The sequence below is a fragment of the Eucyclogobius newberryi genome, unplaced genomic scaffold (genome assembly GCF_026437365.1).
Source record: "Eucyclogobius newberryi isolate DKJ021-1_F unplaced genomic scaffold, fEucNew1.0.hap1 SCAF_3, whole genome shotgun sequence".
Classification (NCBI taxonomy): Eukaryota; Metazoa; Chordata; class Actinopteri; order Gobiiformes; family Gobiidae; genus Eucyclogobius; species Eucyclogobius newberryi.
This window is the reverse complement of record NW_027315945.1, coordinates 25538338-25555005: the sequence shown is the minus strand read 5'-3', so window position 1 is coordinate 25555005 and position 16668 is coordinate 25538338. Positions and strand designations below refer to the sequence as shown.

The 16668-nt window shown below is 40.8% G+C and overlaps 3 protein-coding genes across 5 annotated transcripts in view; 1 reads left to right on the top strand and 2 right to left on the bottom strand.

Moving 5' to 3' along the window:
• Positions 1-2935, bottom strand: part of hivep3b (HIVEP zinc finger 3b) — a 36527-nt gene extending 33592 nt beyond the window's left edge. For all 3 annotated transcript variants that reach the window (XM_072461071.1, XM_072461073.1, XM_072461074.1), the window contains exon 1: positions 2687-2935. The gene's annotated coding sequence lies outside the window, so the exon portion shown is untranslated. The remainder of the gene's footprint in view (positions 1-2686) is intronic.
• Positions 2936-8842: 5907 nt separating this feature from the next.
• Positions 8843-13808, bottom strand: serinc2l (serine incorporator 2, like). The gene is made up of 10 exons (XM_072461234.1): positions 13681-13808; positions 13063-13224; positions 12793-12980; positions 12624-12703; positions 12384-12521; positions 12133-12302; positions 11389-11479; positions 10997-11144; positions 10711-10920; positions 8843-9757 (listed from the first exon to the last, which is right to left on the bottom strand). Exons 1-10 carry the CDS (start codon positions 13717-13719, stop codon positions 9619-9621), a joined length of 1365 nt encoding a protein of 454 aa, XP_072317335.1. The 5' UTR covers positions 13720-13808; the 3' UTR covers positions 8843-9618.
• Positions 13809-14654: 846 nt separating this feature from the next.
• Positions 14655-16668, top strand: part of stmn1b (stathmin 1b) — a 2292-nt gene continuing 278 nt past the window's right edge. The window contains exons 1-4 of the mRNA XM_072461241.1: positions 14655-14770; positions 16020-16057; positions 16164-16333; positions 16423-16614. Of these exons, the coding sequence (XP_072317342.1) occupies positions 16045-16057; positions 16164-16333; positions 16423-16614 (375 nt within the window). The 5' untranslated portion in view covers positions 14655-14770; positions 16020-16044. The remainder of the gene's footprint in view (positions 14771-16019; positions 16058-16163; positions 16334-16422; positions 16615-16668) is intronic.

Genomic DNA, 16668 nt, shown 5'->3' with positions numbered 1-16668 from the left:
ACTAGTTGGTCGATGGTGTCTCTGGGACTCCCAAACTTTTTATTAGTCGACTAATTATTTGGGGGCGTTATAAGACTTCTATTCACAACAGGCATGCACTGTCATGTCTTTGTAATTTGAATGCATTTTTTTCCTGTTGTGTGAAGCACTTTGAAATGCCTTGTGTACGAATGGTGCTCTACAAATAAACTCGAGTTATCTCGAGATTTGGGTGAGAATTGTGAGTTTAATTTGCCTTTTTACATATAGCTAAACTGTACACCAGTGATTTTCTGTATTTGTAATTGTGTGATCTCCTGTGATCTCCTGTGATCTCCTGTGATCTTGTCAGTACAGTTTTGGCACAGATTTATGGTCAAATCAGAGATACTAAATAAGTCTGTTTTAGAGCTTTTCCCAGCTTCTCTCTTAATCACCTTGATGAACATGTTTTTAGTTGACTAAGAAATTCTTAATCAATGAAAACTATTAGAATTACCTTAAAAAGACACAGAAACTTCTAGATACATGAACCTTAATCAATAAATGTACAGGCACATTTAAGCAGAATGCCGATGAAGTGCATCTTTTAGTATTTTACAAGTATTTTACATTTGCCAAAGCACTGGGCAAGTTACAATTCAAAGACCCAAACAACATGAAGAAAACACTTGACGAAAACATCCTCTGAATTCCATGATGTATTTCAACACATGGCCATGCGTTTCCCAGTGTGAAACACCAAGGTGAGGACCAGGGCCAGGTGAACGAGGGCAGCAGGGACACTCTTCATTGGCACAACACTGTCCTTTGCCATCTGGACGGAGCAAGTGCCAAGAGGAAAATTTAGAACCGATGCACAACGTGATAGTCGATGTCTGGCCTCAGTCGTAATCAGTTTGTTGAGCTTGTACCAGAAAAGCGTGCGACACCGGAGACCAAAGCTTTATTATGTAATGAACTCGTAGTGCCAAGGCAACGACGGGTGATATGCACTTGTTCTCCAGCTTTTAACATAACTCATTCACCTCAAGCTTCAAATATGTCGTAATTACATTCGCTGTAAAACCTCTGGCAGTTTATGATGGAGGCACAGCTTTGATCCACCTGACAACCATAAACGGCCATATTACTAACAGTCCAGTGATTACATTCTCTCCATATTTATGCCATGTGATTTCTGATCCAGACTCCGAGCGCAGGACACAGGGGCTTCCTCCTCGGCACATGGCAGCACCGTTTACTGTACTTTGGCACATTGCAGAGTCCAGACACAGACACACTGGGTCTTCACACCGGCCGTGGCTGCATATGCTTACCCAAAATCTGATCGTTATCTGATTTCCAGAGTTAGTCAGTTAGGAATTAGTGAAACGGCATGGTAAAACAGCCAAATCTAAGTTATCTAATTTCTTTCATAGTACTGTTCATGTTGTTCATACATCATCAAAAATAAAAAAAAGTCTAATTAACTTCGCAAAGAGACCAATATTGAAGGCAAATATAAAAGATGCATTACGTGCCACGATGTGTAACGATTGAAAGTAATGAATTGACGGGTGTCACGATGTGTTTTGCAGATACGATTGCTTTTGTGCTTGTACAGTCAATTAATTGGATTATCAGATTAGTCCGCCAGGTGATCTAAATGTACAGGCACCGACCGTCACCAAACAAACAAAGCAGCTTCAACAATGACAACTATTGACGCGTGACCCAAGTTAAAGGGCAGCCATAAGTCAGGAAGAACATCTTTGCATAGTTAAAAGCAACAGTCACTCTTGTTTAGCCTATGCAAATATCTTCCAGTTATGTAGCTGTTCTTTCACTGCAAACTACACCACAGCGAGTCTATCATAAAAAGAGAGATTACAACACTATGAAAGCTCACAGTGGATGTTTGTCACTGCCCAGTGAGGCTGTAGTTGACTAATATAGTTCTTGGTCAACGAAAGACATGTCACAAACACTCTCAAAACTAGTAAATCTCTCTATGATCTGACAATGTATCTGACCCAGACAGCAGTCACAAGGACACACCACTGCACAGCAGAATCACATACAGATAAGTACTAGGAAACTGTGTATTTATTTATAAAACGGTAGATTTAACTCATGATTCACTCTCTAATCCTCAGTTAACTCAAACAACACCTTCTCCTTTCTACTGCCTAATACCAGTAAATTGAATAATCAGTCGACTCTTCCCAATTTTGGTCGACTAAAACACCATGTAATCGACCGATTATGAAACAATACGACTATGCTTTACAGCCCTAGTGCCCACGATGTGCCATGGGCACCGTTGTGCCATTGATATTGCAAACATAATGAATCAAAGCAGCACAAAAGCATGATGTCATCTCCTAAAATATGTCAGGTGTCGGTGCAGCTCGTTGAATAACAAAGTTCGGTCCCGGTGGTGCGGACGAGAGCGCCGCAGACCCAGTACATGATGGAGCATGTGCCCGGCCGGAGGAGCAGCTGCCCCCCGCTCCTGCCCGCGGGCACGGCCGGACTTTGAGCCGGGCAGCGTCTCCAGTGCCACCGCGGTCACATCTGCGCCTCGCAAAGACTTTTTATTCATTAATCCGACAGTGTCACGTCCTAAAGTTTGCACCAAGTCAACAGCGCGTCACGACAGAACGACCCCGCACCCACTGACTCCACTGTCACGCATTTACACCGACATGAGTGTAATATTTACCAGCTCTTTACGGTGCGTGTGCTGCCGCAGCCATCTATCCCGTGGCGAAGCGGGTACGAGTCCGCATTTCCTGGCACGCGTCGCGCTGGATGCACGGGCTGCTGCTGCCGCTGGTGCTGCTGCGGACCGGGGGGCTTCGCCGGGGAGGGGGCGTCCCGGTGCGTTGTCGGAGCGGACCGCGGTGCCACGTTCAGCTGATCGGCACAACAAAACAACATCTCGCCCCGTACGCCAGGAACGCACGCGCCGCACGCACGCGATGCAACAGCCCGAGCGTAGACCCCGCCGGCCCCGCCCCCCTCGGAGAGCCGTGGACCAATGGCAGCGCGCGGCTCATGCATAGTCATCACGCGGAGGAGGAAGTCATCGGCGGCGCGGCCAGTTCCTGGTTAATGCTTTTAGGGCTAATTCACGGGGCTATTCCGGGTGCGACTGCAGCGTGTGAGGGAGCAGATGCCAAAGAGAAGCGACTGTATCAGGGGGAAGTTGTTGAAATGTGGTGGGACGCGGAGACTATGGAAATTCAAGAAAAACTCAAAACTACGTGGTGTTATTGTAATTGAGAGTGGGACATCATACCGGTGCAGCCCACACTGAGTGCAACTAGGCTACACCCAAAAGGTCTTGTTGACTTTGCAAGAAATCCTTTGTAAATCACACTTTTTATATAACTCACGTGACATCAAATGAAAAAGTGGGACGTTCTTTTATGTGTCTGGTGGTCTACAACTTCCATAACAAGTTCAAGAGATAAGGATTTCTTTTATTCAGGCATACTGTGGAACACTCCAGGCAAAGCAACAGCATCTCTATGGAAACAAGTAGGTGGCAAAACCCCCACCGAAAAATTCCATGTGCACCTTTATTAGGCTAATAAATATACCATTTAACACGACTTTGTCTTGTACGACAAACAAGACAGTTGAATTTTAAATGTCGACCCACATTGTGGTGTTTTTGTTCTTTTACTAAGCGGAAATGAGCTCTAAAACAATATTCTTCCTCCAAGGCCAACTGTAGTGTTAAATGGTGTACCATCCGCTTATGTCAAGGTAAAACACACAAGAACAAGCGAGGCCGTGAACACTTCTTATAGAATAGTACTTTTTCTTCTTCAGATCAGCATTCAGTTCAAATCGATATTGTGCACAAACCTATAAAACCATCCTGGAACACTTGTGACCCCAGCGTGCGTGACCCTCCATGTGTCAGATACAGTAAAGGTCAGTGAGAGATGCGGCTGCCTGTTGGGTCCTCTCTCCAAAGGCCAGTGGACATCAGAGTTGACAGAGTCCTGTGAGTGGCAGTGCATCTAATCTCCTCACCTGGCTCACCCCACATCACCATCCACGACACAGGTGGATAAGAATAGAGTCTGGCATGTCCTCCTTGAGGCATCCACCACCACCACCACCACCACCACCACCACAGCTCTTTACTGGAGGTACTGCTGTAGTGTTTTGTTTTCTCTAAATGACTGCACACAACTGACTTTCTTTTGTGTCTGATATTTTCAGAGCTGTCGACACATCCGCAAGCTTTGTTCCTGGTGTTGAGTGGAAAGAGGAGTGCGAGTGGGCGAGATGGAGGAGAACAGCAGCAGCAGCAGCAACAGCAGTGGAAGACACGGGGAGGAAGTGCCAGACCAAGCCGAGGAGACACTCAAAAGGAGGGGACATCGACGTATGAGCGCTCCCGGTCTTACTATGCGACTCTGACAGACTTATGTAAGCAGACTGGCCCTGCATTTGGCTCACAGCAGACGCCAACTGCGCTGCCTGTTATATAACTGCATTAGCTGCTCCTCTGAGTTTAGCGGAGCATGCGCACAGCTGAGCCAGCACGCTCGCTCACCAACACACGCCGTCAGACTTGCAGACTTTTTGTCTTGCAGCTCAGGGCAGGGGCGACTGCAACACACTGCAATTGAGGAACAGTGCTGATAAACCCACTTTAAGCTTAAATGACATGTTTATTCATATTTATATACAAGGCTACAGAAGGGGAAATTAATCAACCCTACTTTTTATCATCCAGCAACAGGTCTCCCATCATGAAATGCCTAATTAGGATTGGGTAAATGTTGCAAGTGCGCACGCAGAATGCCAGCAGGACTTTAAATCAATTAACTCCCCAGCATAGCACACGATTTAATGAGCCTGGATCCTTCACTTAAAACCCAATTACACTTTTTCCAACCGTCTGTCAAAGAGTTAAAATTGGGATTTGCCATAATAACTTGTTTATTTATTAAACAAATACCCATATTTCAAGACATGATCAATTTGAGCTCCATAGTAAACCAAATTAACAACAAGCTATCGAGCTAAGTAGAGAAGTCATAATGATTGCCGTGCAGATCATACGAATTGCTCGAGTCAATTTCCCATTAAAAAAAATCCAAAGATGCCTAACCGGGCACATTAGCACATTAGAGCCTTTGATCTTTTTCTACAGCGAGAAATTGCATCAGCTGATAACAGAGGAAATGAAGGTGGGGATTTATGAGACCGGCCAAAGACTGAGAGAGTGCCTGGAATATGTCCCCCGGGAAAAACTGCATTCATATTTATTCATTTGATCGCAATGGAATTAAAGACAATAGCTGATGTTCTTGTGTAATGGGGTTTTAATATTTCAGATGCCACTCCTCTAATGTGTGTGAATATGCCATGGTAAAACTCTGACTTGTGTTTTCAAAGTGTAATCAGGGTAGGTAATATGGACCCCAAAAAAGGTTTTCTCAATATTCTTTTCTTTTGATTATCCAAGTTTAACAATATTTGACAATATTATGGCAATCCAAGATGTGCCTGTAATTACTGTGATGGCAGAGTCAAATGCACCACCAAAGTACATAAATATCACTTCATTTTCCCTTGTTTGGATTAAATTCCTCTTTTTATTGTTAGTCAGCTCTACATGAAGCCTTTTTGGTTTGTTATTTTATTGTTGATACACTTTATAATCTAATTTTGCATATTTCCGAAACAATATATGGATTGTATAATTAGTTTGATATATTTACCACCTTTATTACACCTTTATTACACTTTTTAGGCTGTAATAAGTTTGTCTGACTTCCTGCCAGGACAGACTAATTCTGAACTTCTGCATACATACTGTCCAGACAGTGAAAGTGACAGCTTGCAATGAACCAGTGTAGTGTTTTGTAGTGTAGCTGAGACAAGGGATGTCAAGATTATTTAGTTTGTCGATAATAATGAGCAGAATAAAAATGTTGTCATTTTTATTTAATCTAAGAAAATGTAATCCTAATTTGACCGTGCTTGTATTGCTGTTTATGTCACTTTAACTGTATCATTCAGACTTGAGGAATGGTAACGTATTAGACAATGGGAATGGCTGTTATTGTGACGTTTCTCCTACTGTAGTGTGTGTATGTCACTGTTAAACCCAAGTCCTTATAACTCCTATTTATTCTTTGCCTCCTTTTGGCCGGTGTTGTAATTGGATGTTTCTCTAATTCCTCAGGTGAGCGCTGATAGTGATAGGTTGAGCGAGGGGTGGTGTTGTGGTCGGGTGGGGGCCGACAGGAGGTTGTGTGTCCTGAACAGTCCCAGACGCTGCCAACTTCACCGAGTGACTGAAGCTGCCAAAACCAACACGCTCTGTCTGTAAGCCTCACGGGGAAATAACAACACAGGCTTTAGGCGCGTGCAGGTCAAAACAGCACTTTGGCCGCTTACATTAGAAAGTGGTGGAGGTGAAAACAAGTTGCACTAAGTGAACTATGAAAGAGGCCCTTTAAAATGTGTGTAATCTCACTGAGTCAGAGCAAAAAGCAAGTGTCAAAGCAAAAGTCAACATTCCTGTGCAGGAGCATGTGGCAGATTACCAAACAAACAAATTGCCTTTTGTGGACCTCTTGACCAAATGCAGAGGAGCCAGGTCAGGTCACACTACAATAACAGCATCCTTTAACAGTGTAAGGATGTCAAGAGGATTAGGTTACTCGATAAGTGTGATTATTCAGGTCAAACTATAAGAAGCAAATGATTATAGTTTATATAATACTCATACTTAAATATAAAGTACTATATTATTTGTGTTTTTGTTACAATAACTGGACAATAGGAATAAATGAAAATTAAAGCCGCAAGCGGCAATGATCGGCCCTCGCCACGCCTCCGCTGCCACGCCGCAAGAGGAGGGGGCGCTAACGCGCCCCAATGGTCCTTTTATTACGCCTACTGCTGAATCTGTGACGCTGTCACATCTTCTCCCCTTTGTTTTACCATCAAAAAGCAATTCTATTTTGAATTCTTGGCAAAATGTGCGGCTTTGCCGCACGGAGACTGTGACTTTTTGAATAAAAATGTGGATACCTTTTGATGGTCCACCCCTGAAGATGAGTCTCACCAAATTTCAGGTTAATAGGGCTGACGCCCTGGGAGGAGTTTGTGAAAGTATAAAGTGTAAACATGTTCTGGCGATTTCCCCATTGGAATAACATGGGAAGTTTTGGTCATCGCTACGGCAAAACCATAACAATTATGACATGGGTCTCATTGACTTTTTTGATGGGGATGCTAAAATTTAGTTGTGTGTCAAATTTCATATAATTTCGCAAAACTAAACATTTAACCTCCATATAAAATCTGTAGGGGGCGCTGTGGCGCCAAATTAATTAATTTCACTTTAAGTAGGTTTAGGGCAAAGAGTTTAACAACTGATTCTAATTTGACGCAATTCGGATTTTATCTGCGCAAATGGCAGAAATGTTAAATTTGGGAGATTTCTGAAATTCTAGCTACAGTTTGCGGCTTCGCCGCACAGAGACCGTGAGATGTATCAATGTAATTTGAATAACTTTTGATGTCCCACTCCTCAGTAGCATTTTCACCAAATTTCAGCTTTTTAGGGCCAACACCCTGGGAGGAGTTCGTAAAAGTACGACGTTTGGAAAAACTCCCGAGTCATGTTTAGCCATTTTTGAAGCAATATGGCCGACATTTGGTTGGGCGGACGGCGTTGCCGTAATAATATTTTTTACTTCTCTTGTCACCATCTACCTCTGCGCCAAATTTCATGATTCTACGATCAGATTTTTTTTGGGTCATTTCCCATCTCTCAATGCATTTTTGGTACATTTGGGGGCGCTGACGCGCCAATTTTTTTTTATTTTAGAAAAGGGAAATAGCCAGAATGTAGAGAGGCACGATTTTTAGAGGTGTGCAAATTTTTGTGACTTTTCGTCAATGTTCACTGGGTGAAAAATAGGGGGGTTGGTCCCGAGAAGGAGGAAGAGGAAGAGGAAGAAGAAGAAGAAGAAGAAGAAGAAGAAGAAGAAGAAGAAGAAGAAGAAGAAGAAGAAGAAGAAGAAGAAGAAGAAGTATCAGAAATATCATAAACTATACATTTTCGGAAAGCGCTCGCGCTTTCCTACCTCATGGTGTGGGTCCCTGGTCACTGACGGGTACTTTCGTTAATTTTGAGTGGGCTCCGCCCACTTTGTGTTTTTGGCCCTCTATACAGTAATAATGTTCAATTTTTGCATTACATGCTTATATGCACGGAACATGCAAGAGATGGGGAACGTATTCGTGAGCTACTTAGCGCAAATGAGTGCTTTACATTGGGATGACGACCGCGTGCTTTTTTGCACGGGCTTCGCCCGTTTACAACGGTAATGTTCCATTTTCCTACTACTAATTAGTATGCACGGGGCGTGCGTGAGTGAAGTAGTGCGTTAGTGAGTGTTTGGAAGTGGGCGAGCGCTTCGCGCTCGATTTCGTGAGCACTACGTGCGCACTTTCGCAGCCGTGCTTCGCACGGCCTTACGAGATTAATAGGCCTCTCGCCAGCTTGTGGCGCTCGGGCCTAATGAAAGATTTGACTGTTGTTTGGTAAGTGAATAATTGTTAAATTGTGATGTTTTTTTCTCTTAATGATTGTGATCCTTTGTTCAGAGTAAATTATGTTTCACCAACAACACCACAGAAACAAGACATAACATTGCATCCTTCTTTTTTTATTATCATAAATGTTTGTAGTAAATGAATGCAAGTCCATTCAATCCAGCAAATTAATGTTACATGCACAATTTACCAGCTGATATATACCAGTAATGATATAAAAGCAATTGTGACAATTCACAAGATATAACAGCACTCAAAAGGCACTTTCTTAGTGTTCACAAATATAGTGTTGGTAGAAATGATCAATCCCTGTCAGACTTGAAATAATGTTTTAAAACAATCACAAATTGATTAAAAAGACTGAAAATAACTGGGACTTGAACGTTTTCAGGACAGCATATTGATTGAATTTACATTGAACTTGAGGTAATTATCATACATTATAATACAATTATACCAGCAATTGGCAATGCCTTCCCTTTTTGAAATAAGAACACAACCACAACCCCATGCAGACACAGGGTTTACTATTTTACAATTAGTGTGGGTTCTAAATAAAGTATAAAACTGCAGGTAGGACTTTGCCGTTGGTCCAAAGCTGACATTCATTAAGGTTGTTGGATTTTAATATTTCCTACTGTGGTGATGAAACCCTGGTCTTGGGCGGGTCTTGGGTCTTATCTTGCTTCCACACTTGTGCCTGAGGGGCACTGCAAAAGGCTGCCCCTCTACTGCGTGTACACAAATAGCTGTTTTGGGAATTCCAGACTTGACCAATCAGAATACTAGTCTTCCTCATGTACCATTTCATATGTACCACCATATTAGTGCTTAAGCCAAAAAACAAAACATCACTAACCCTCATTGGCAAATCAAGGCCATGTGACAACTTCTAATGCAAACAAACACATTGAAAAACACAGTAACTATCATTCTAATACATTGAAATGGATTATTTCCATAAGAAACCAAGATTAATTAAACATATTCTTCATCATTCAATTTACCAACATCCTTAATTTTACCAAGTGCATTAAATAAAGGGTCACATCAGTTGAAATCTCTGTCTGGAAAAATGAGAGGGGCAATAAGGGTCCAGAGGTAGATAATAAGGCCCAGCCAACTAGAGCAGATCTTCACCCACACCGCAGGCATATAGCCCTGCATCGCCTGGGCCGTAGTGTCGGGCCTGAGGACACACACAGGACAAGAATTACATATTACATACTGGACAAAGTTACAGCCATTTCAGGAGTCATTTTTATCTGGTTACGTTGTCGATTTTATGCATTTATTGAACCTTTTTAGGTTGATGGAGAACCCACATGGTCAAGATTGTCCAATAATACTAATATAATGGTAACTATACTTAACTATACTGTATTACTAATATTAATTAAACATTTTTCAGAAACTCTGACTCATTACAGTTAAAAATAACTGCTTAAAATCCACCAGTTGAAACTAGTCTTTCCTTAATACTGTTCATGACTGTCTTTTCTCTGCATGTAAAGTATCCAAAAAAGATATATAAATCTGATGAATTATTATAATTATTTATTCTTTTGACTACTATATGTATAATCATGATTGAATAACAATGGTCAGACTGTTCAAAAGTGAATGAAATGAACAATGTTTATTACATGGAGGTGTGACTCAAGGTGGACAGAGAACAGAGGAAAAGAGGAAGTAGCCTGCCCTCTGATGGCCATATTTGGCCACTCACTTTTTCATTGGAATGATATGGAAAGCTGACAGCTTCATGACTAGTGATGTCACAAAATCACATTTTACTGTTACAATTATTGTAAGAAGAAACATCACAATATAAAAATTATCTTTGATTACGGACACAAAAGTGAAATCTGTAATTTTCTTTCATTCTAATACGTCACTGTTCCAATAGTAAGTGACCAGCTTTCTGTAATCAAACATTCTGAAGGAAAAAGTGAAGTTATTGTCATATAAAGTCCAGAGTCCAGACAATAAAACTGAATTTTACAATGGAACACCGACCTGGCCTTTATACTGACGATTATTGATAAAATAGTCACTTTCTACAGTTTACCTGGTCATGTAAATGAGTTACTTTCTTAGGCTTGAGTTTGAAAGCACAAAGGTAAATGCACATGTACTCACTGGTACCAGTTGGTGAGGGTCATCATGATGTAGAGCGAGGCCAGACAGAGGTGGAAGTGGAAAAAGCTGTAGCTGTAGGTGACTCCGTCCTCCTCGTTGTCCACAGCTCTGAGCACTCCGTCCTCACCCACCACACCCTCACCCCCCGACCCCCCAGTCTCCTCTGTCTGCATCAGTTTGTTTACCTGGGTGTTACTGGACGAACGGATACTGCGCAGGGTGAAATAAATACACTTTAGCATCTTAAATACAAAAGTGCAGGGAATAGATTGTTGAAGAATGTTACCTGGCATAGAGAGTGCAGAGAACGAAAATGATTAATCCAACAATGCCCTGAGCGTCCCACCATTGGATATGTCCAGGATTGTCACCAGACGACTCTGTAGTGCTGACATTTGACATTAGGCTCAAGAGGCTTGGGTTACACTTCCGATCTAAGAATTCAAATACGTAAAAAATTCAAAAGCTGCAGATTTTTACAATTAGTTTTTATATTAGGACCCAAATGCGCTCTCAAGCATTGTAAATTATAACACTTGGATTTTTATGATCCAGACCTGTTCAAAATGAATAAAGCTGATGAAAATAAACCAGTTGTGGGTCAAGTATTAGAATATACTAACAAAAACACTTCTGCAATAAGAATAAAAAGAGAAAATCGGAGCAAGAAAAACTCACTTGGGTTGTTGGTCATTGCCGACCAGGTGACGTACATGGTGTAGAGAGAGATGATTGAAGCTTGAAGCAAACCAGAGTGTGGCTGGGCCTCCTGCAACAGACGTGTTCAAGTTAATCTGTTTGTGAAGTGAGAGGGGTTTTGAGGTCCAATAGTAAGAGTTATAACAGAACTACTTTGGTCAATATAGCCTTTGTATTTCATGTAGTAGAACAATGAAACTTTAATTTAAACTAAGATGAGGGAATAGGGCTGCTTGATTATGGAATACTATATATTTTCTTTTTTTATAAGAGTTTTATAAGAGCTTTTCTATAAGAGTGTTTTTTATAAGTTATCTCTTTTTTATTACTTACTTACTTCTGTGCCTACTTTGTGTTGCAACATTTGAATTTCCCCATTGTGGGACAAATAAAGGCTCATCTCATCTTATCTTAAACGCATTATCGTAAGTATTGAATGTCAAAAGTTGACCTGTAGGTGATTGAAGACTTTATTAACATTTACTATTACTGGATTATTGTTATTTATGTTTTAAAAGCCACTGTAGCTTCAATGAGAGGCTTTGCTCCTGGTTTTGTATACAACAAAGAATCAATTAGACCATTCTTGTAATTGATCTGGGAAATAATTGCAATTGTGTGGTCTGTAATTGTAATTTCAGCATGGCCTGATGGAGAAATCTGTGAAAAGTCAGCCTGTAGGATTTCTGATAGTATATTCACAAACACGTGCGGTTCCTGTACCTGAACCTTGGGCAGGATGGACACGACGGAAATGATGACGCTGAAGATGAGATTAAGGCTGATGAAGACCTTGTGCTCTGTGCAGTCATCGGGCAGAGTGTAGTAAACATAGAACAGCACCACCGCAGTGATGGCCAGGGCATAGTTAAGCACGGTAAAAAACATCAGGGCTGCAAAAGAAAAGGATACATATAATTCTTAGCAATAAATCCAGGCAAAAAGCAGAGTAAAGAATATGTTAAGAGGTTTACCTGCATACCAGCCTTTGTTATCACCGTCCTCTGCATTTTCAACCCAAATTTTGTTCCAAGAATGAGCAAAATCAATGAGGAGAATCAGCTGAATCAGGATGAAAATGAATGACCCCACGGCTCCAAAGTAAAACCAAACTGGAAACACACGTTATCATGAGCATATTAACGGTTGCTGAAAGGAGTACTCACAAAATGTATGCAAATTGTACAACATATATTAAGTTAAAATGCAAGTACCCGTGTTAAACGTTCCATCAGGGATGAAAAACGCTCCAACCGTTATCCCGACTAAAATGAGAAACTTGAAGAACCAGAACCTAAAATTAAAGAAATAAACCGTTGAATCACCTTTATAACAGCAGACCAATATAATCCAGGAGCACAGTTTGAATAGAGGAGAAGTCACCCGTTCTGAATAGCTGCTCGAGGGTCTTTACTGCTGCGAACACGGATCATGATGGCACAGAACAGGAAGAAAAAGCATGTCATGGCGAAGCACATGCGGTAGACGGACTTATAACCAACAATGACATCACAGTCGACTTGGTTTTCAAGGCCCGGTATACTTGTCCCCCCTTGGCAAAATCCTGGAATCTATAGCACCAGGAAAGAAGTTGTAGTATTCTTCTATTAGTTCATAAGAAACACTAATGAATTATAGGTGAAAGCGTCTCACTTTGCGTAGTTCAGTCTCCATTCCCGGAAGGATCATTATCACAGACACCATGGTTCCCAGCAGCAGGAAAATGGAGAAGACCAGGCGAGTGATGGTGGAGTTGGCTGAGGATGGACAGCAGCCACAGAGAAGGCAGGGTGCGGAGCCACACAGACAGGACGCCTTAGGACAAGAAACAACACGTTTGGCCACAGTCCAGCATTATTACATGAGAAGTAGTAAACAAGAGGTCTAGTTCAACATTAGGACCTGTTACATTTCAGATAGTTCCAAAACTATCAAAGCAATTTCTATAATTAATCATGCCTATGAGGAATCATTTCTGTGTTTATCAGTTAGGCTGTTGGCTGATATTAACAACAGTGATGATACAAGATCGTGTGTAATATAAGTTAATGTGTAATAACGCAATGCAAGGCTGATTTTAAGGCCGTTGTTCGCGATCAATCTTACTCGTATAACTATAATGTGAACAGCCCTGTACACTAATGCTGATGTTAGTGTTTTTTTTTTTAACAGAGAAACAGAACAGCAAACTACTACAGGCTCGTCCGCGTACACAGGTCTAAGCAGGTCAGGACAAAGCACAGAAACATGACTATAATGTAATGTACTTACACAGCTCGCTAAGGAGCATAAAGCCATACAAGCACCCATTGTGGTCGACGTAAAATATTCAGGACGATCAACACTCTTCCGTGTTTCCAACGAAAATAACAACAAAAGCGGAAATGATGTAGTAGGTTTTCAAATTAAAAGTCAGACTTCCACAACTTTTCAACATAAACCGAATTCAGGAACTAGAGATAGATAAATACTTCAGCATGTAGTGGAGCTGTAGAAGACCACTTGTTTTATGTTGTCATTACAGTTGCTTTGTGGATTCTGTAAATCAAAAGAAAAAAGTCAAAGCTGCAGATGAGGCCTAATCAAACAATTCTATTGTACATTAAGACTTTTAAAATATATGATGAATAAATTAAACATGTTTTTAGATAGAAAAATGTAAATTATTGATGAAAATCTTGTATATTGTTTTTGACATTTAGATTTAATGCCACTGTCTTTGTTGGATGGACTTTCAGTATGTATTTTAGAGTGTATATAGTTGAATTAACAATTTTGATGATAAAAAAATACAACTATTTTCTTAAATACTACCATTATTTGATTAATTGTTGCAGCCCTTCTGCAGACTTAGCAGTTTGCATTTTCTTTGAACGTTTATGCCTTCAAGCCCTGGTAGTGAGACAGAGCACACGCCATTATAGCGTATGCTTTCTTTGCAGCTGCTTTCCTGTTCGCTCCACATGTTGTTGTTGTTGTTGTGTTACTTTTAAAGGCGGTTGGCCGCCCACTGAAAAGGTGCATTTACCGCCACCTACTGTAGTTCAAATAATGTGTTTGGTGTTTGATGCTATGCCGTAAAATAGAGAAAGAAAGAGGAAGAGCTCCACAAAATCATGAAGCTGAAGCATGGGCCATGGAGCATGGAGCATAGGAAAAGAAGCCGGAGCTCATCTCGCGCCCGAAAGCCTAGCGCGTGCTATGATTGGCTAGTTCTGGCCAATCGCGGCGCACGTCTCTGTGACGCAGGCGCGCTGGTTTCTTTGGTACGCGGTTTGTGCGCGAAGCTGCAGCAGAACGAGGTTGGCGGTCCGAACCTGAAAGAGAAGAAAAGACTCAGATCTGGAGCAGGCACTTGACGGTGAGAACAATGCTTTGGATTATAATCAACAAAAGGCTTTTACACAGATGAAATAGGGCTCAGTTAATGTGAGGGTCGATGGATGTGACTTTTGGAAGCACTAGAAGAAAGTATTGTTATTGAATGTATGTGCAAGGTTTGGGAAGGAGCACGAAGCAGGATACTCACAATGGCCAACTATTACATGTGTTACTGTTGTGTTTTCTTTATGGCTTGTTTGTTATACTCCATCCATTGCAATTGTTAACAGATAAACAAACACGTGCTTTGTGTGAGTAGACGTTACGTAACTGACCAAATTTTGCAGAAAAACAAAAAGCATATTACATTTTTTCTATATTATTGCCACTGCAACTATTATTATTACTCAAGTAGAGCTTCTGTCGCCTCACAAATCTGTCCATGGCCAATTAAAGAGTAAAAAGTATGTGCAGTGTGTACTTACCTGTTTGCTACCTCATGGTCACTGCGTTTGTAGCTTATTGTTTATTGACTTTATCCTTTTCCTTTTGGGTAAAACAAAGGAAGTGGGTATATATGTTGGTCTTTACACCGCCATTGATTTGTTTATTCAACGTGTTCCCATCCTGGTCCTGCACACACTTAATTACACAGTTGGTGTAGCTCGGAGGCACCAGTGAGGGGAGTGGAGAGCCTGTTTAGTTTGGCATGTTATGTCACGTTTTTGACTCCATAAGTAACATCAACTTTTGTACCACACTGAACAGGTTGCAGCAGAGTTTGCATTATTTGTATTAAAATAACTTGCAAGTGTAATTTTATGTAATCTGCATCAAATTATTGCAAGTCATTTAGAGGAATGTTGTAACTAAGTACTAGAAGGGTTTTAAAAAGTCATAAATCAGACATGAATCGATTCCAAATCTATTAATCAAACTAGATACTCGTTTGAGAGGTATAGATATAAAAAACTCTTATGAACAGGAAAAAATATGACCTTTTCTGAAAAGTTTTATAACTACTTTATGACCACATGGCAACATAAAGAAAGTATTATTATATTGTGTTGGAAATCAATCTTAAAAAGAGCGTTTTTCTGATCATTGTGGTATGGAAATTGGTATCAATATTCCTCAATATTGAAATAGTAATAATATCGTGAGTAACTGTTTTAACTGCACTTACTAAACTTGTTTTGACGCTTAATTAGACTCGTTACATTTTTATTCTGTGCACTAGAGCATATGTTAAACACAAATATGATGATTATTTTTCTTTTTTTTTCTAGTGACTGTAAAGACACAACTGCAGTAATGGACTCAGGAGGTATGGAAACTAATATATGTGTTTAAATTAGTATGGCAATGCTTAACAGTGCTGCAGAGACTTACTACTTACTACTGCTGATAGTTTATGTTGTTTATTTTATCAGATATTCAAGTAAAGGTTCTTAACAAGCGAGCTTCAGGTCAAGCCTTTGAGGTGATCATGACGCCCACAAGCCCAGAAGGCAAAGACTTTCCTCTCTCTCCTCTGAAGAAAAAAGAAACTTCCCTTAATGAAATCCAGAAAAAACTCGAAGCTGCAGAAGAGAGACGCAAGGTGACCACATTTCTATTCTATTAAAGGATGGCTTCCAGTTTTTATTTGTCATGTGTATTGATGCTTTTGGTTTTTTCTCATGTTTTCAGAGTCAGCAGGCTGAAGTACTGAAACATTTGGCTGAAAAACGTGAACATGAGAAAGAGGTGGTCCAGAAAGCCCTTGAAGAAAACAGCAACTTTAGCAAGATGGCGCGGGATAAACTCGCTGAAAAGATGGAGGCGAGCGAGGAGATCCGCAGCGCACAAATGGCCGCTATGAATGAGAAATTTAAGGAGAAGGTATGTTCCATTTATCTGAACCCACAAGTTTAAGAATGAAAGTAATGTTTTTTT